The following is a 21,629-nucleotide window of genomic DNA, read 5'->3' as shown; positions in this document are numbered from 1 at the left end:
GAAAAAAATTTCCTTATTCATTTAGGTACAATTTGTACGCTTATGAAAGTCAAGTTTGATGCCACCAGACTACCAGGAGGCCTAGCTCTGAGAAAAACCGGCAAGAAACTCAGCAAATTTTATCCTCCCTTTTTTTATTGCGATTCTTGAAACATTTTTTTTTTTCATAAAAAAAAAGACTGGCACGCTTGAACTTTATGGCTTTCATGTTGAATTATCACACCCGCCAATTATTCACTATTATTTTCACATACAGAAAGAAATACTTTATAACAAACACATGTATAAATATTATACTAGAACCATTCACAAAGATATTACGATGATAGGCTTAACGTTAGCAATGACCCAAGATCGCAAACAGTGGCGATCTAGTATCAGGAGGCCCGACCCCAAATTCCCAGGGGCATAATACAAGTATAAATATTATAATACACACTAATAATAAATATTTATATTTATCTACAATAATAATCTTACAATCTAAAAAAGAGTTTTTTATTTAGATTTCTATAGGTTCTAAAACTGCCGTGTGTCACAGAGAGAGTATAAAATTTTTTTCATCATATTTCGTTATATATTGTCGTGTGCTATTAGATAGCGTTAATATTCTATGGTCATGTGTAACAAAATCAAAATGAACTCTAGCGTATTGAAAGTGAACTAATTGGCAACATTTCCACAGATTCTTTCGGCATCTTTGTACATCGTGGACCATCTGCCAGAGGGCGCTCAAGGACTGTGGGCCATCGTGAACTGCGAGTCGTGGTGTGCGCTCGGAGAACTAGAATGGGTTCCATTCTCTGTGATACGACGTGCGATGGAAGTGAATCTCTTGGGTTCGTATTTTCGCTTGATTTTAGAAAATTAGCCAACGCATAGATGGCGCTGACAGAAGAAATCACTATAATGGTTGAGTTAATACTCAAGAAACCACACCTACTCTGTGGTTACATACATTTATTTAAATCGCTATATTTTCATGTACCATAAATATTAAACATGAGTTTCTAATTAATTCCTTTCAATATCGACAAAATAGATAAATTAATACCTGTATAAGACTTTTATGAATGTTTACTTGATACTTAAACCAGAAAACCAATCTCTAAATTTTCTTTCAAATTAACGAATGTCGCAAACGTCAGACTGAGAACTTTTTTTATTATTTATTACAAAGTAGTCATAAATGAACAAGTACACTTGGTGATTTTCAGAAAATATTACTGAGCAGTTTGAAACAATTTTTTAAACGAATCAATTATAATGGTTAAAAATTGTTTCAATTGACTTTCTTCTGCCGGAAGTTAGTACTTACGTTACTTCCATCAGAAAAATATTTTGAGTTACCCCCAAGTCACGCCTAAAAAAGTTTTACTTCAAAAACAATTCACATTCAATCAGATAAACATAGCCTACGAGTCGAAATTTAGAACCTTACCTACAACGAACAATGAAGACTAACAACGAACAAAGAATGGGGACGCTCGACTACGGATGCAGGTGTTGAACTCATCAGGAATATTTTTGAGGCCTGGGAGGAATCACAGAATGCAATTGGTATCGTCTGTGATTTATCTAAGGCTTTTGATTGTGTTCAACATTCAACGCTGGTCAGGAAGCTATGCCACTAGTATAAGAGGATCTGCACTCGATCTTCTGATCTCATATTTAAATAATAGGATTCAGAGGGTCGAGGTGAATGGCAGGAGATCTCCTGGGACTCCTCTGGGTATGGGGGTACCACAAGGGTCTATTCTTGGACCCTTCCTCTTCCTAATCTATATAAATGATCTACCTAACCTTGTAGAAAAAAAACATAAGGTGGTATTGTTTGCGGATGACACTTCACTTATATTCAAAGCGAAACGAAGCCAAGTTTTATATGACGAAGTAAACAATGCTCTATCTGACATCGTGTACTGGTTTAGCGACAATAACTTATTGTTAAATAATCATAAAACCAAATATATTAAATTCACCGCGCCAAATGTCAAAAATGTAGATGCGAATATGTTATTAAATGGAGAGGTGGTAAAACCAGTGGAATCTGCTATATTTCTTGGCATTACATTTGATTCCAAATTGCAGTGGGGCCCCCATATTGAAGGATTGGCGAATAGGCTTAGTTCTGCAGCATATGCGGTTAAGAAAATCAGACGCTTAACTGACATAGATACGGCGAGATTAGTATACTTTAGTTATTTTCATAGTGTTATGTCCTATGGTATATTGTTGTGGGGCAGTGAGGCCGATATTAATACTATCTTTGTGCTGCAGAAGAGGGCTATTCGCGCGACTTATAACCTAGGTCCTAGGGAATCATTAAGAGAAAAATTTAAAGAAATAAACATTTTGACTGTTGCTTCTCGATACATTTTTGATAATGTTTTGTATGTTCATAAGCACATTGAGGAATTTTCTAGAAACTGTGACATTCATAATGCTAACACGAGGAACAAACATAAACTTGTTATGCCTACTACTCGGTTGGGTCGAGTTAGTAAGTCTTTTGTTGGGCGATGTATATGCCTCTATAATATGATCCCAGAAAATGTACAAAACAAATGTGTTACGAAATTTAAAAGAATTGTTAAAAAACGTTTGTGTGGGAAAGGTTATTATAGCATAAACGATTTTCTTAATGACAGCACGGACTGGGATTAAAGCGAGCACCCTCAGGCTCTTTAATTATAAATGTTTATAGTACGATATTACATTGTAATCCATATTTTATATATTAAAAAAAAAGCCCGCTGAGTTTCTTGCGCCCATTCTTCTCAGGTCTGAGGCAGTCTTTTGAATGGGTAGATTTTGACGTTCAATAAGTGATTATAAATGCTATTTTGAATAAAAATATTTGAATTTGAATTTGAATTCGAAGAACAAAAACCAGCGAAAACTTACACATTCTAACCAGTACTGGGGCAGTGTAGACCGAACAAGCCCCTTTCAATCCAGGGTATCAGAAAGTCGACACTATTTAGATTAATATGTAATATTAAAGCATATGAAACCGCGTTGGATATTTTATTCGAATGTGAAGTAATAATGTGTAACCGTAGCAATTCTTTGAAGAATAGTTATTTAACCATCTGAGGTACGTCATCGTTGATGTAAAATTTTCAGAACACCGAAGTGAATATTCATTAAACTTAAAACTTTACTTATTTTTCCTTTTAATGCCTCAACCTCTCGAAGCTTTTACAAAATATGAATTTAATGCTCTCTCACCTTCTTACTGCAACAAAAGGTGTCCTATATTTTGAAATTGTGTTTTGAACTGCAGCGCGGAATTTATGTTTGCTTCTGTTGTTTTACATTATGAACAATAAGCCCAGACTTATGCAACTTGCAATCGACTGATCTGTTAATGGCTGGACTTTCACCAGTGGAAGGCTCCTTTGCACAAGAAGCCGGTTAGATTATGGGTACCAGAACGGTGCCTATTTCTGCCGTGAAGCAGTAATGTGTAAATATTACTGTGTTTCAGTCTGAAGGGCGCCGTAGCTAGTGAAATTACTGGGCAAATGAGTCTTAACATCTTATGTCTCAAGGTGGCTCTCTGACTCAGTTTTTTTTAGGTTTTTCAATAAACCTGAGCGGCACTGCATTGTAATGGGCACGGCGTATCAATTACCATCAGCTGAACGTCCTGCTCGTCTCGTCCCTTATTTTCTTTAAAAAAAAACTATCTAATACAGACCGAATAGCACTGCATTTTTACGTGGTCAAATGATTCGGGCTGATATTGTGGTGCATCCGTGGTCCACCAGACCAGACATTAGATCAACACTCCACATGTGGCCCCTGTGGACAGCTAGAATGTGAGCCGTAGTGAAGTATTGGCTTGCACTTTTCATGATGAAGTCGCTTTTTCAGTTTTCCGATACTAGGCGAGGCATTTCGAGGAGTTTTGTCGTAGAGGGGCGACGAGTGAATCCCTTTATTACCATAAGATTATCGTAGTATTGTGTTGATTAAAGAGTATATATATAAAAGTTTAAATTTTTTTTTTGTTGGTCGAGTTTTTCAATAAAGGAGCAAAGTATTATAATATCATCATCATAATATCATATATAATAAAAGAATAAAGTAATCAAAAATATTGTTTAGGTAGGTACAACATAATAACGTAATTATATATCTAGTAACACTGCAATACGAAGGTCACACTGAAAGTTTTGCGTAACATGTTATAACCAAAATATTATGTTTAATGCTTTTCAAAATACTCTCTTTCACATTTTAAACATTTTTTCATGCGATCGAACCATTTTTTTAAAACAGGAGAACCACAGATCTGAAGGCATTTTTTCAACGTGCTGATTGAACGCTAGCCTCTTCGGAATTGGTAAAGTGAAACCTCTCATGAAATCTTTGATTTTGGGGAAAATACAGAAATCACAGGGTGATAGGTCGGTGCTATGTGCAGGATAAGGGACGGACAGCTGTATTTTTTCGGAAGCTAAAAATGCGATCATTTTTTTACCAACGTTTCTCGCCTGCTCACTTTTGTTGGCCTGTTTTCATTTTTAAACACCCATTCACAAGATTGCTGTTTTTTCGGGTTCCTGTGACAATGTCATAAACAGCATTAGAATGTCCGTGGTGGTACTACATTAGCATCTGTGAGAACCACTCCACGCGAGCCCGCTTCTGCTCCGCTCTTAGTTCATGAGGGATCCAACGACAACAAAGTTTCCAAACTTTCAATTCTTCGTGTAAAATTCTCTGAATTTGGCTCATATCAATCCCCAATAGTCCTCGAATTGTCTCATAGGTAATCCGCGGGTTTACTTCAACTAGCCGCTTAGCAGAAGCCACTTTATTTTCGTTGACGGCAGTTGAAAGCCGCCCTTCACGAAATACATGTAAATAAACCCGACCTCTCTCAAATTCAGCAAACCATCGTCTCACGGTGCTCAAGCAACGTTCTTCTCTCCCAAAAGCATTTTGAAGACGAAAGACACCAGATATTTCACCTTTTAAAGAAATAGCTAGTTTAAGTACCCTTCAGTAAGATTCATTTTAAATTGTATTCAGTTCGCAGCTGCGTTGGGTTCATTCTTAACACACTGATAAATCAGTTCACGCACACTTCGATCTACTCGTACGTAATAAGACACCAAGAGCCATTTCATGATACTTAGCTACTAACTTGTGGCTTTATGGTCGACCACCAATCTACTACTAAAGCTACTCGTACCTTACAACTAGCACGATTACAGAAGAAAGAATGACCTACTTACTTTGCCGATTTAGGTCGTTCGAAACGTTTGTTTTGTATGTCAAAAAAAATATTAAATGCTGTTTTCTTCTCCCTTCCATAAAAAAAAACATGCGTGCAATTTTAGTAAAATGTCGCCGGATTTTGCATCATGTATGTATGTATCATATTTTATTACATAAGAATATTATTTATAAGCAGATTCATTTCCTATTTCCAAGTTTCTACACAACGTTTTACACCGCGTTACCCTCCATAAAATTGAAATTCGCGATATAAACTTTTTTCAAAGAAAATTACCACTTTTGTCACTTTCCTCAAGAACTTTTGACTGTACGTTGATAATCAAAGTCAAAGTTAAATAAACTTTATTCAATTAGGCTTAAATTAAGCGCTTTTATATCGTCACGTTAAATATTTCTTTTAAATTACTGAATTTACCATATGTTCGGAAAAAGTAGAGCTCGTGAGAGGAACATACAAAAAAATCAAGGGTCACTATTTTCAATCAAAAACAGTATTTTACAATGGCTGTAATATGCAAAACAAATTAATTTAAGGTGCTGTATCCAATATATGAGTCGTGTTAAAATAATATAAATTATATACAATAAACTGTATAAATATAAATTATCGTATACAATATGTTATGTTTTTAAAGTGATAACCCTCACTTCTAAGATTCAAATTGAGACACATAAAATTGAGAGTTGAACAAAGCAAACAGAATTTTATACTCGAACGGTTAGATCAGTTGGTTAGAGCACCGGCACGGAACGCCGGAGGTCGTGGGTTCGAATCCCGCATCGTTCATAAAATTTTGTTTTTCAAATTTAATTTGTAAATTGTCGTATATTGGATGCATCATCCTGTAGAGCTTGATTCATTGTTTGTGTAAGGATGCTTTATGAACATGATGGTCGTAATTACTGTCATAATTAGTAATTGCATCCAACAAAAACAATGATTTATTAAGTATAACAGTTGACCTGGCGCCACAAGCAACACCCGTTCACGTTCCCTTCGCACTCATATCATAACCAACTAGGATAAGCTGATTTGCAATCTATTCATTGTCCTGTTTGTTAATCAAAATTCAAATTTAGATTATGTACTGAATCCAAACGAACATTTCCAAACTGCATTGAGATTTGCGATTAATAGACCAAAATATTGTAGGTATTTGGCAAACGGCCCAGCTGAATTATTGTGCTCTAATAAATATCTGGATCGTTTAAATATAGGCCAGTTATAATATTATAAACTAACAACCATGAATTTTTTGTGAAACGGTGAACAATATAAATTGATTTTTAAATGACGCATAGTAACTCACAAAACTTTAATCAAATTCGGTTGAAATTTTTTAAGCTTCTGAGGGTAGAAGACAAAACGTAACAGAATAGTTAATAATTAATTAATAATAATATAATAATTAATAATAATAGTTAATAATAATTAGTTGTACGACAGTACAAAACAGGAATTACAAATTTATTTGAATGTATAAACGAGTCTCCGCAGTTTCCATTGCGTGGTCTTCAAAATTGGGCTCTCACTGACTTAAATTCTATCAGCCTTGACTTCTCTCGTCATATTTTACTTAAGAACCCGTCCCAGGACGCTACAATATGCCGCTTTTTATTTTTATGAAAATACGGGACGAGACGAGTAAGACGTTCAGCTGGTGGTAACTGATAGGCTCTGAGAAAATTTATTAAAGTAGGCGTTACTTTGCAGAAATCCATAATTATACAAAAGATTTGAGTTTTATTTAGTGTTAACGCCTCTACACGAGGCATCCTCAGGACATGTTGTCTCGCCAAAATCATTCATTTGTATGATACGCTCTGTCCATTACAATGTAGTGCCGCTCAGGATTCTTGAAAACCCCAACAATTCTGAGCGGCACTGCAATTGCGCTCGTCACCTTGAGACATAAGATGTTAAGTCTCATTTGTCCAGTAATTTCACTAGCTACGGCGCCCCTCAGCTTCCGCTTAGAAAGGCACGTTTTGAAATGGAAGTCGAATAAATCTTAGGATTGATCAATTGTGCGATTTTCATAAGCATTTTCATAATAATTGCGATTTCAAAATGACTTTTGATTGTTTTTCTTCTCTGAAAAAAGAGCAGAACTAATTTTCCCTGCAATCTGCCCGTACCAATTTTATCAGTCAGTTTCCCGTACTGAAGTGAACGTGTTATAATTTAAAGACATGTTTACCGTGCAACTGAGTCAACCATGGTTTAACAGTAGTGTTACAGTAAGAATGCCAATTTGCTCAAAATTCTGGGGGTATTACGCCAACGGCATAAATAGTGTAGGAATAGGCTCACAGAAACAGCTGCTGAACTAACATAGGCAATTACAGGTTAATTAATTTACTTCGACTTCCATCACATTATTGATGGCAGAGCGACTTAGAATAATTGAATAAACGTATTCAAGAAAATTTATTTAATAATGTGTTATTTTGCGGAAACCCATAATTGTCTAATCTTAGAGAGAGTGGCTCTCTCATTCCAGATTTAGACGAAACATCTGTTGAGGCTTAAGCAGTTTTTTGTTTTCGTTTAACCCGATCTTTCGGTCGGGACTTTAGCGTGGGCCGATTTTTTGGTAGAGAACGTGTATAGCCCTTAACTATATATGCATGTAACTGTAAATAATGTAATGTATTCCAGGTCCCTCCCGCCTAGTGCAAGTGATGCTACCACTGGTACGTCGGGCTCGCGGTAGGATTGTGTTGGCGTCTTCTATCCTGACTCACGTGGCTGCTCCAGTACGGGGCGTGCACGCAGCCTCTCTCGCAGCCCTGGACGCGCTCGCAGCCTGTCTCCGGCGTGAGCTCAAACCCCGGGGCGTTGATGTCGTACGTAATTAAATCAAAGTCAATGTTAATGACATTGTTGAACCAAGCTTACAGACAAATAATCCTTATTAACATACTGCCATAAAACGCTAATTTAACTACCAATAAAAAAAATATAACATTTTTTTGAAGTGGATCGGCACCCGGAAAAATACCACTCTCCTAATTAAAACCGACGTGAACATGAATGAATAGAGCTTTTTTCAAATGGCTCAAAACTGTTTTGCTATATACGAGTAATCCCAGTTATTCGGGTATGTCGTAACTACCACGGTGATTTCGTGGTATCCCTAGAAATAGTGGATGTCGAAATATTCATGTTTATTAGGTCTTTTTACTGAAACTGTTTAGTGATATGACAAAATGATAATATATTGTGAGTGACATGATGTTTCACTAAACAAAATCTAGTAAACTGAGAAAAAGTTGATGGTTACACTAAATGAATACCGTGTGTCGGTACACTATCAAAGTAACTAAAATAAACTATCCCTGCGGGATCTACATCGGTAAGTTGACGACTTTTTTTAATGAACAATAATATTTTTTTAATTCTTAGCTAACAGATTTTGCTGTTATTATTATAGCGGAGAACTTTATCTATCCAGTGAGACAGCGGACCATAATGATGATCACCCCGTACCCTCTGATATTGGAGGTGACTCGCAATTATATTTTCAACACACTTGCTCGTAAAGTGAGCCTTATTACATTGTTCTTATGGCCATAAACCGAACTATAACACACACGTGCATAATAATATTACACACTAGTGCATAATAGAATATCCATACAAAGTTAAGTTAGTACCTAACTGCAAATAATATGAGAGTATACAGAGAATTTTTATTTTAACCGGGGAATACAGTTTGTTTTTTTGTAACACCAATCGGTGCCAAGGTTTTATGCCACTGAAAATCCATTTAGATTTTTGGAATAAAGAAATGTGTCCCTAATTAAGACGAGAAAACATTTATTATTATCAAATTGTCTATAATTCGCAATCATTTTGTGTGGTAAATAAATATAATGTCAAGTTTTAGTACAGTAGATGAACAATTGTTAGATTTTACCCCGCAAGAAATACTAAATCCAATATCGTTTTGCAAATCGAACGTTCACTAATTGTTTTAATAATCAAACCATTTATACAATACGTGTTTGTTTTACCCCGCAAGTGTGTTGAAAAAGTGCGTATGAAACTCGTAAGCAACTTACTCACTAGACACTCGGCTGCTTTACACCCTCGCCTACGGCTAGAGCTGCAACCCATACCCTAGTGTATAATGATCATATTTTACTATTCTGTGATTTTTTTCGAACCTTTCCGTTACTTATTTTTTAAACAGTAAAGAACGCCCTCTAAGCAATTTATAAGCGACAATAGAAAAGAAATAGTCAAAATTTCTTACAAATGCGGTAAAACCTTGATAGAGGCAATTATTAAACAAAAAATATTTCTGTGTATACGAAACTAAAGAATTTTATCACGCTTTTTCCACAAACTGTGTGTGAATAATTCTATTAATAAAAGTTCTTTATTACTACATTAAAATTCTCAAAATAGAACCGAGGTTTTGTGAGCCCGCTTTCACTAAAAGCTGTTTTCTAAAACATTATTATGATTAATTTAAAATGTAGGACGGTCTTTGTGTGAATCTTTTATATTTAACAGAATCTGTTAGAGCCTGCTAAGTGACTTAAAAAATAAAATAGATTTTCAAGCGTTTCGGGCGTTAAAAATATGCCCACGTTCGAGTCGAAATCACACTTGAAGAGTTCCGTAGCATTTTGTAAGATTGATCATTTTATGGACTTTTTAAATATATGTGTTAAAAGAGATTCTGTATACCAGTGGGAGGCTCCTTTGCACCGGATGCCGGCTAGATTATGGGTACCACAACGACGCCTATTTCTGTCGTGAAGCAGTAATGTGTAAGCAAAATTGTAATCGGCAGGACGTATCAATATACGCCCTGCCGATTGCAATGGTAATTGTACCATCAGCTCAACGTCCGGCTCGTCTCATCCCTTATTTTCTTTAAAATATATATCTCGGAGATTGTGTAGCAGACGTCCCAGAAAACAAGTCGAATGTTTGCGAAGGCGATCCCACCTCTCGGAGATTAATTTGGATTTAAAATCTGGCGTCACCGTTTTGGTATCCACCATGTTATTTAAGTCGATCAGTGCGCACAACCGGCGCGGGCGCTACCTTGAAGACGAATGCGACTTCTCAATGAGCGCTCTACTAATGGACAATAATAACTAACTTCAATCACGTCACCGACAGTGACGTACACAGTGACAACTTCAAACACACTTTGAAAGATGACGTTCGCCATCAGTTCAGCCCAATACACAGAGTAGAATATAATCATACAGGCCATATTACTTTTATATTCTAATTCTCCGACATATATATATATCGCCATCAGTTCAGCTCAATACACAGAGTAGAATATAATCATACAGGCCATATTACTTTTATATTCTAATTCTCCGACATATATATATATCGCCATCAGTTCAGCCCAATACACAGAGTAGAATATAATCATACAGGCCATATTACTTTTATATTCTAATTCTCCAACAACAATATATATATTTTTAAAAAGATGAGACTTTATTTCGTAGATAAATGTCAGCCTGAGTTATGTTGACTTTGTACCTCAAACAATGCTCACTTTCAATGTTGTAGGCATTTTAAATTACGTATAAAGAAAAAACAGTATAATAATATCAATTAATTGTATTCGATTTTTTCTTTTTTTTTATAAAGTGTCCAAAGCAGCGTACCTAAAGTTCAGCCCCGCTTGTGTGATTCTGGCGTTGTAAAGGAACATGGGCGGCGGTGGTCACTAACCATCTGGTATAAGGCAACTCGTAATGTCCGCATGTTGTATAAAAACATGAATACCCAGATCAAATCTTCAAATATTGTTGTATTAATTTTTTTATCTACACCCATGCTTTAAATACTCTATTAAAGATTCTAAAACAGTTACCTTATTGCCAACATTAAAACACCCAATGTCCTAATAACCATTACATCATCCAAACGAGTGTTGTAATAATGAAATTCAGTACAACATTATATCATCCGTTTTCATAATAACTCGCCTTTGGATAATATTATGGTTACTAGCGCTGGCTTTTCTAATGTTAGCAGGAAGCTAACTGTTACAGAATCTTTTATAGAGGACTAGCTGACCCGGCAAACGTTGTTTTGCCATATAAAGTATTATTCACGCGATAGTTTTATAAATAATAGCCTATGTGTAATTCTGGTGTGAAAGCTATATTACTGTAAAGTTTCATCAAAATCCATTTAGTAGTTTTTGCGTTAAAGAAGTACAAACATACATCCAGACATACAAACTTTCACATTTGTAATATTAATAGGATTCATATTATGGGTGTAGATAAAGTCTTATATGCAACTGTTGATTATTAAAACACTCATGTGATACTATTATCATTATATTATCGATAAGCCCGCACTCGTGGTTTAATAACCCTTACTAACTCTTTTTTTTTTTCTTTTTCGAGGGGAGGAAAATACGGTTACGTATTTACGCCCCGGAAAGGGGCGTAATATATCGGACTCGAGTGTCCGCGCAAGCAACTAAAAACCTCCTCTATGCTGTTAGCCCTGTCTTTTACAGTGACATAGGACGTGGGCCGTGGAAGCTGCAAACACTACGCAACAACAGTCGCGGGGCGTCTCCTAAAGAGAATCGAACCTCGGACCGGCTGTGTGCTTGTGGGAATAGCTTACTAACTCGTGTTTTATTACCCCTCGTGTTCTAATACCCAACAGTTGCATAACTAAACTAGGTTGAAACTAGTACTTACCTTCCCCTTGACCTAATAAATTTGGTTGTTCCTTTATTTAACACTACATCGTTCTATAAACAACTAGGTAATCCACAATGAGTAGTACTAATTGGATGGGAAAACTTTACAAACGACTTCTGTGAAAAGTCAATTTACTCTTGTTTGATTAAACTTGAATTCAGTGGCTTGATTGGTTTATTACTTCAATACCTATTACAATCAATTTATCGATTCTATATTAAATTCTCGTGTCTTATTGTTAGTTGTCATATTCCTCCGAAACGGCTTGCTCGATTTTTTTGAACTTTGAATATGAATATTCAGTAGGTCTGAGAATCGGTCGTAATTTTATTGTTCATAATATCCCGAAAATATTTTGATATTCCAATTTTTTTTTATTAAAATAACAAAACAACGTTTGCCGGGTCAGCTTGTTTGTTTCCAATGAACTCCTAAACTAATGAACGGATTTTAATGGGGATTACTTCATGGAGAGCAGTTTGGTCTGGTTAGAGAAAACGCAACGTGTTATTGTTTTATTGGTGTCTCTTATTTGGACACGTTCTAGGTTGGATCGTTATATCGATTTTTATATTATTCAGTTCCATCCACAAATCCGCTATAGGGTTGCAAGATAAGAATCGAATACAACAATTGTAGTACGATATTATATTTGGTAGGTCTGAGAATCGGTTGCATCTGTTTTTTATACCCCAATCTTTTTCTTATTAATTTATACGAAATACAGCGTTTGGTTGGTCAGCTAAATATATTATAATATGAGCATACAAGTTATTTGTGCAATTTATTGAAGTACGAGAAGGAACTCACATTCAAATCAACGCCAATGGAAACTGTTATTAAGAGTGATTTTTACAAATTGAGTGTTAACTAAAATGGGAAATTATTAGAGATTAAATAAAGTCGAGGTGTAAAACTCTATACTATGTCCTGCCAACTGTCACGTTGCGAACTATTGTATGTTATTAACCTAGGTCCTCAAGAATAATTATCAGAACAGCTTATAGAAATATACATTGTAACTGTTGTATCTCAATATATTCTTGATAATGTTTTGTATGTATATAGACACATTGGCGAAATTGTTAGAAACTGTGATTATCATAATGCTAACAACAGGAACAAATATAAGCTTATTATGCCAACTACTCGGTTAAGTCGAGTTAGTAAGTCGTTTGTGGGACAATGTATATGCCTTTACAACATGATCCCAGAAAATGTACAAGACAAATGAGTTACTTAAATTCAAAAGAATTGTTTTACGTATAGAGTAAGAATTGAATACGTTTATGTGGTAAAGGCTAACTATATGTATATATACACATATTCCTTGTTATAGCGTAGATGACTTTTTTAATGACACTACAGATTGGGAATAGAGCAACCGCCCTCAAGCTATTTAATAATATTTTTTTTTATTTGTTGTTATGGAACGAAATATTATTTTAAAAAAAGAAGCGTTCTTCTAAGGTCATACATTTTTGAATGGGTGGTAGTTTTTGATGTACAATGAGTGTTATTTTTATTTAAAATCCTATTTTGAATAAAAATATTTCTACTTGAGTACATGCTCTTGGGTGTAGCCACACTGCGTATTTTATAACTCGATATCTTGCTGTGGAAAACTATTTCATTGTAATAAAAAAATTGGCAGTTGTATATACTGCCATTAGATGTTTTATTTTTGATCTTTTAGTACTTAAATTTGAAATTTCATAATGTTTAAAAGCAATTAGATAATTAATTTCAATTTATTTTTAAAACTTATTTTCAGTAATATATTAATCAAACAAAAACACTATTTCAACAATGCACATTATATACACATTGAACTTTTCACTAAATCCATTCAATTTCACTTATAAGATATACACAGTACTATATACAATGATACAATACGTCAGCTGTATAGCTGCAGATATACTGCTATAAGCATTTATGATTTTTAAAAAGTGTCTAACTATATATATATCTATATATTTTTTTTATTATTTATTAATCGCGTGCACGAATCATGAGCATATTGACCATTTGGTGACGCGAACCCATAAGATTTTCCCCTACCAAAAAGTGTCCAACCCGGGTAATGAAGTTTTCACTTCAAAATTTTTTTTGATAATAGTCAGCAATTCTATCAGCATATAATGTTTTAGTACCAGCTGAAGGCTACTAAAAATAACGTAGTGTAAAGTTCGACATATAGGTAGATGTTATTGGTGTATAATTAATGTACCTATATGCTATCCTCTCATGAACAGGTGGTGGTAGCCGCTGGTGAATACACGACAGGAAGTGCTTGGCTCTCTGAAGAGAAACTTCTAGAGCAAGCACGTGACATGTGGAAACGACTTAGTGATGAACAGAAGGGAGCTTATGGAGAGGACTACTTCGAGCAGGCGTTGAGGAGTCTTGAAAAGTACACAAAGAACGCTGTGAGTTTCAAGTGACTACTGGAATTAATATGTATTACCCATTGTATTACCCATATAACATAATTTACAGCAGTCTTTGACACACTAGCTCTAATCGTGAATTTTAATTAGCGGAGATTTTATATGTACACACTTTTATTAAGTAGATTTTATTAATGCTTAACTAATAAACTATAAAATATAAAGAGAAAAGAGACAGGGAAACCAACGCTGCTAAGGCAATATAAATAGATTTTATGCTTTAATACTTACAAGCAATAATATAACATTCATACTACGAAGGTCCATTTTGTTAGGCACTTCATAATTTTCGTATAATAGCTCGTTTCTCCTGTATTTATCGAACTTACTAATAATAATAAATCTTTATCTAATTCCAAGCATAGTACCCACATATTAAACTATAACAATTGGTAAATTATTAACCTATTATATTCAATTACATTTTTTACACTTAGATTAATCTGATTTCTAGTAATGAATTCTATTTTTAAATGCGTGGACCCCGTTCGGGTAAAAGCCTCCCCCAAGGAATGCCATCCTTCTTTGTCATTAGCAGAGCTAATCTAGCCAACTTCCGCCCACGTACGCTACAATCTCGTCTGCCCATCTGGCCCTTGGTCGACCTCTTAATCTGATGCCTTTTGGCCCAGATCACTTTACTGACGGTAGAGTCCATCTATCGTCCTTGCTAACTACTGCTTCGAAAATTTATTAATTAATATTTTGATGATTGAACACATTCTCAAACTTCTCAGGAGTCTCAGCAACACCGTCAACGGTTCACCACTGCTATTGACAGCGGCAGTATCCATCTAGCATCACACTGATTTAATTATTTATTTCCTATCTATGTATTCATTAATCCGGTTGCAGGACGCCGACCTGAGCGCCGTGACACGCTCGCTGAGTGACAGCGTGACGCGTACCTTCCCCCTGTCCCGCTACACGCCAGTCTCTCCCCGGGAGAAGCTCAAGTCTCTTCTCGCCGAGCACATGCCACGCTCGCTCTACGAGGGACTGTACGCCGATTAAGACTATCGATTTACAACCTTGTCGCGACGTGTTTAGTATCATTTTAACGCCCACAAAATTCGAAATTTGCTGTCTGTACCAACCGCACGATATAAAGGAAGCATTGAGACATTACAATAATGACGTCACTCTATATTTACTGTAATCATATAAAGAACATCAATTTTTATTTCAATGTGTTTGATAATTTACGATACTTGATGGGTGGGACCACACATTCAATGAACATCGTAGCGTGACGTTGTTATGACGTCATAATATATCAGTAAACCATTGACATACAAATAAAACAGAAAACAAAATTTTATGAACGTTGCGGGACTCGAACCCGCGATCTCTTGCGTTCCGTGCGAGAGCTCTTTCCAACTGAGCTTTTGTTTTCAGTTTTATTTGTGTAATTAATCCCAGAACTGAGGGTTACCACTTTAAAATATAACAAATTGTTTATACGTATATTTTGTAAAAAAAAATATATATTAATCAATTAAATAAAATATATTTACCGCTGTGGAAAACTACTACTGAATCGCTATCATTGTCAAGCTTTATCAATGAGGTCAACGAAATTGTTAAGCCTTTGTAGTAAATAACGAACCTCTGTGAATTGTGACTTATAGAATAAATAGTAGATAATCCCGTATGGGTGAAGATCGTTTCCTATTCGTATCTTAGAACTATAAGCCCTGATTTCATCTTTCACACTATGAACCGAGTTTCAATAAACTCTAGAACTAGTTTACATGACAGTCCTGAACTCAGTTAAAGACAAAGCGATTTCACCGGCACGTTTTGAACGCGTTCACGAAATCCGAGTTTATATGCCAAAACCCACTGAGGTACTAAAAATAGTGATGACAACCGGAGCTAAACAAATATCAATAGGAAACTAATTACAAAAAGAATTCTGTACTTTATTACGTTGATTCCTGAAGTATAAATAACACGAAATACGACCAAAATTAATTCAAAATACAAAACTACTTCAGAGTATTGTACGTTCATTCGCAGCCATTTGTAATATACGTCAAAATTACGCTCGCGAGTGGCGCTTCAAACAGGCGCAAAAAATTTACTGTCAAACATATGGAATCGCCTGTCCAGTGGTATTTATACACTGGACAGTCAGTGCCAAAACGATACATCATATACACAAAGTGTTAAAAAATATTTTCAAAACTGTCAGTATTGACACTTGACACGTCTCTGTTACGTCTTCAAAGTTCAAAATTTGAATTTTCAAATCTTGACGACAGTGATGAGTGACTGCTCTTTATGCGTGTTCAATTATCTTAAGCGTCCAAACTTGGCGGATTGCATGTAAACGCGTTGCGGGTTTAACTGCGTTCACTTTGAGTTGGTGAAATGCGGAGTAGAGCTTTGAACTCGTTTACGCTCGGAAACGAAGTTCATCGTGAAATGATTGCGTTGTACTTCACCGGTGAAATCGGGTTTAGACTACATGATTTAGATAAATTGACACGTATGGTTCACGTAGCACAATAAATGTCCAGATAATATATATAAAGGTATGATAGGTACTTGTGTAAGTCAAAAAATGTATAACATGTACGAAAGCAATCGAATCTAACTTATTTAATATTATGGTTTCTAGCAATTATACAAATTTATAGACTAGGAACTCAATACTTTTGTTTTTACGTTTAAAATTTTGTTGTATAGTATAGTACCGTAAGGCAGTGCCGTATTTAGGATATTACCATCGATGTCAAAACACTTGACTGGTGCAGAAATGAACAGAACAGAATAAAATAATATTGCGTGGTAGTTAGAAATGTTCATTCAATAACTAATAAATTCTTGTTAGTTCTTGGACGTCCAAGGGGACATTTTGATATATTTATATTATACTAGCTGCCAGTACAGACGCTGTGCTATAGAAAATGATAAGAATTTATATCATATTTGTGCAAATGACTTTTACATTACCGCTTTATAATTGCCAATTCTGAAAATATAAAAATGGATATAGTATGTTATCTTTAAGAGATAGACATATGCCATCGCGGACGGCTTATTTTTTCCGATATCTCCAACAAATTTCATTAATCTATACTAATATTATAAAGCTGCAGTGTTTGTTTGTTTATTTGAACGCGCTAATCTCTGGTACTACTGGTCCGATTTGAATGATTCTTTCAGTGTTGGTTAGTCCATTTATCGAGGAAGGCTATAGGCTATGTTTTTTTTTTCAAAATTAGGGATCCGTAATAAAATTGCTATTTTGTAACACAAGGTGTAAAATCGAAAACCTATTTTTGCGTGCGCTGCAAAAACTATTGACAATAGAACAAAATGATGTACAGGCTATTAATATAGGCAATATTATATTACTTATAAAACTATCGCGTAACGTTTGCCGGGTCAGCTAGTATACATATAAATTTAAACAAAAACTTAACAAATTATATACTAAAACCTTCAGAACTACACTATTCTTTGATGAAAACAGCGTGCATCTGTCATGCAGTAGTTTTTGAGTTTATCGCAAACAGACAGACAGACGCAGCGGAGGACTTTGTTTTATAATATTTAGTGATTATTTTTATTATATTACATTTCGCTTTTGAGAACAGGCTGCGACTTTCAAACTGAAATATGGTTGAAACGGTTATATTATTTTAGTTCGCCATTTATAATTTTATTATGAAATGAAGGCAGCCTAGATAACACCTAATTATATTATGAGCTTTAACTTATAGAAGATCGCGCCGGTTTAGAAGTAGGAATCTATTTACGTCACCGCAGTAGGCTCACACAAATATATATAACCAAATCATGGGGTGGCTTTATTTATTACATTGTGCACCATGATGGTGTAGTTTGTAGAAGCGAAGCTATCCCGAGGGCCTCAATACACCCGAGAAACGGAATCGTAGTTTTCGTTTTTGCAACTGGACTTTTTTACAATGAAATTAGGCAACGGGTACGTACGGCTAAATAGCCTTTTCGAATTTTGATGATTGCTAATGTGAATATTTTTAAATCAAAACTGCTAATTAAATATAATAAACAATTATTTATAAGAATCTTGTGAATTCAATGCGAGGACGTACGTAATCAGTCACTTTTCCTCGTATATAATCTATCCGATTTTATTTAATGTATGAAAACTCCTTTCTCCTAAACGTTCTAATTTGACTTAAAAAAATTGCATCAAAATATTCAATAGCCGAACGAAGTAAAATGTTAACTCGTAAAAAATTTATGTTCATTTTTTGTACACATAAAGGTATGTTCGTAATAAATGATGCCATGTTGTTACATTTACACGAAGACAGTCTCCAAGAAGGATTAACATAAAGTGAATTTAATAATGTTAAGTGTTAATTTATGTAACAAAAGTTTAACTCAAATCTCTCTGAAATCTTCCTATGTTAACCGCCCGCGGCAACAATCACATTTACAGCCGTCAACACATTTTAATGAACTTCTCTGTTCACTAATAATTATTAAGCTGAAATTCTCTTGGAACATGCTAAAACTTTGCCTTGCATTGCGACATTAGCAAAATGCTTTTATAAATTATAATTAATGTGCCTTATATTATGATAAAGTAACGTTATAATTTATGTAACAATTAGCTTTCTAAATTTATTGAGCTTGTGAATTACTAAGTGTTTGAACTCGGAATATTTTTCATTGTTTTAACGCAATGAAAAGCATTTAGACTTTAGAGTTTTATCCTTTAAAACCCAAAGTACTTTTATGAAAAATTCAGTCGCTGTGTAAATTACCTGTGACCTATATTGTGGAAGTCTTAATAAGAATGCATTTAAACAACTTTTGCCCAGTATTTAAATCCTAAGTTATTATCTTGTTGTGTGTATATTTAATAGTTGTAATAAATTGTTGAGTGCACTCAAGGCTTTTAATTTACATAGTTCAATAAGTTGCCTGAATAGTCGGGGATCCAGGACTCTATGATCGGCGCGGGCACTTGACGCTGAGACAACGCCATCTACTCCATCCATCCATCTGCATTTATCACCGAAAGAGCTTCGAAGAGCTGTTTGACTTCGCTGCATTACAGCCATAAACTTAATTTTTACTATGGTCACCATAGGGTGTTCCTCCGTAGAGCAGTTTATAAGGATATTTTCCCACCTACCACCAAACTTTTTGGAATAAACCTTGCGCAGTATTCCCAGGTCGATACGGTATGGCTACCTTTAAAAGCTCAGACACCACACTAAATGGCTGGCAACGCTGAGCTGTTAAACCTGATTCCTGCCGCCGAATTCTACCTTCGCACGACACGCCACAAGTTAGGATATCATCCCCACCATCTGGATGTGTGGCGGTCCTCCACAGTGCGGTTTTCAAGGAGCTTTATTCCACGTACTACAAAGCTGTGGAATGAGCTTCCTTGTGCGGTGTTTCCGGGATGATACGACATGGGTACCTTCAAAAAAAGCGCATACACCTTCCTTAAAGGCCGGCAACGCTCCTGTGATTCCTCTGGTGTTGCAAGAGATTGTGGGCGGCGGTGATCACTTAACAACAGGTGACCCGTACGCTCGTTTGTCCTCCTATACCATAAAAAAAACGCTCCTGTGATTCCTATGTCGTTGTATGTGATCACTTTCCACCAGGTGTACTAAGCTCGATTGTCTTCATAGTTAAAGGTATGTAGTGAAAAGTTTAGGATTAAGTTGAGGAACAAGCAACATGTTGACAGCAATTCCGCAACACGTTGATTCAACTTAGTTACTAAACAAATGTTTACCATGAATACGAGGCTTTAGTCTACCTGAAATTGGTACCCTTAGCGTAACGTATCAATATCGCACTAAGCCCAACACCATCCCCTCAAAGTCGTCGTCTGACTCTTAAGGCCGGAACGCATCAGAGCGGCGCTGCGCTGCGCGTCACTTCACGACGCTAGACAGTACCTATCGCACTACAACTGCAGTAAGCGGCAGCTCGCGTCATTTCTATAGCAGTCCGCGTGCGAGCTACATTACAGGATGAGCGATAGTGACGAGGCTTTGGTCAATATTTCTTTAATGTGTGCAGAAGAAGAATCAATTATGAGAAAAAAAAATAAGATATCAAAGTCAAATAAAATTTTGTCTCATAATTTAAATAACTAAATAGAAATATTTTAATTAGTAAATTTATTACTTTAATATAATTAATTATTTATTTTAAATTATTCATATATTGGATGCGTTTCATACCCTTACAAACTAATTTATTTTGTATATTACAGCGATTGTAAAACACTCTGTTGATTGAAAAGAGTGGCCGTTGTGTGTGTTCTTCTCAAGAGCTCTACTTTTTCCGAATATTGTGGTAGATTGAGTAATTTAAACGAAATATTTATAGTGAAGATTCATAAGTGCTTAGTTTAAGCCTATTTGAATAAATGACGCGAGCTGCCGCTTACTGCAGTTGTAATGCGATAGGTATCGTCGGGCGACGTGAAGCGACGCTCAGCGCCGCTCTAATGCGTTCCGGCCATAAAGATGCAAATTGCATGTGTATATCTATACCTAGTCTTGCCATAAATACTGAAACAAAGAAAAACGGAATTTCTATTGCAAATTATTATTACTTGTACAGTATGTTAGTTTAATACATAAATATAAAACAATTTAAAATTTAAGAAGCTTATTCGAAGTGGTCTCCATTAGCTGCAATACAGTCCGTTTAAGCGTTGAGGCCAGTTATCAATAGAAGCACGCACTATGGGAAAATTCTTCTCTGCCAATCGTAGGGATTGTTTTAGGGACACCAAATTATCATGGCGTTAAGAGCAAGCCGTACTCTCTAAAACTGATCAAAAATCATAATCCGGCGGATTAAGATCGGGACTAGACGTCGGCCAATCTTTAGCTGTGATGAAGTCTAAAACGTTCGTTTCCAACCAAGACTGCGTAGACCGAGCTTTATTACCCGGCGCCTACTTTGTGTAATGCAATCTCAGCGGTTCGGTTCTCTTTATCCACTCCATTTTAATATCACAAAATATTTAACAATGCGCCAAAATGAGAATACTCAATGATCATTCTTATAAAAATGACAGATTCCAAATTTGAATCTAATATTTTATTTATTTTTAATTGTAAGTTGTAACAGTATCTATGGCCAGGCTAAGTATATCATTCAAACGCGAACACAATAGAAGAACTTCAAGGCTATGTTGCGGGAAGTAAGTACCTATTGTTG

The 21,629-nt window shown here is 35.5% G+C and overlaps 1 protein-coding gene across 2 annotated transcripts in view; it reads left to right on the top strand.

Annotated features, from left to right (window-relative positions):
- The window catches only part of LOC126972231 (D-beta-hydroxybutyrate dehydrogenase, mitochondrial), an 86,533-nt gene extending 67,217 nt beyond the window's left edge, over positions 1-19,316 (top strand). For both annotated transcript variants that reach the window (XM_050818876.1, XM_050818877.1), the window contains exons 5-8: positions 686-839; positions 7,919-8,106; positions 14,229-14,402; positions 15,279-19,316. In XM_050818876.1, the coding sequence (XP_050674833.1) occupies positions 686-839; positions 7,919-8,106; positions 14,229-14,402; positions 15,279-15,437 (675 nt within the window). In that variant the 3' untranslated portion in view covers positions 15,438-19,316. The remainder of the gene's footprint in view (positions 1-685; positions 840-7,918; positions 8,107-14,228; positions 14,403-15,278) is intronic.
- The last annotated feature ends 2,313 nt before the right edge of the window (positions 19,317-21,629 follow it).

Source organism: Leptidea sinapis, chromosome 25 (genome assembly GCF_905404315.1).
Source record: "Leptidea sinapis chromosome 25, ilLepSina1.1, whole genome shotgun sequence".
NCBI lineage: Eukaryota > Metazoa > Arthropoda > Insecta > Lepidoptera > Pieridae > Leptidea > Leptidea sinapis.
Note: the sequence above shows the minus strand (reverse complement) of the source record. Positions and strands in the feature narration are given on the sequence as shown.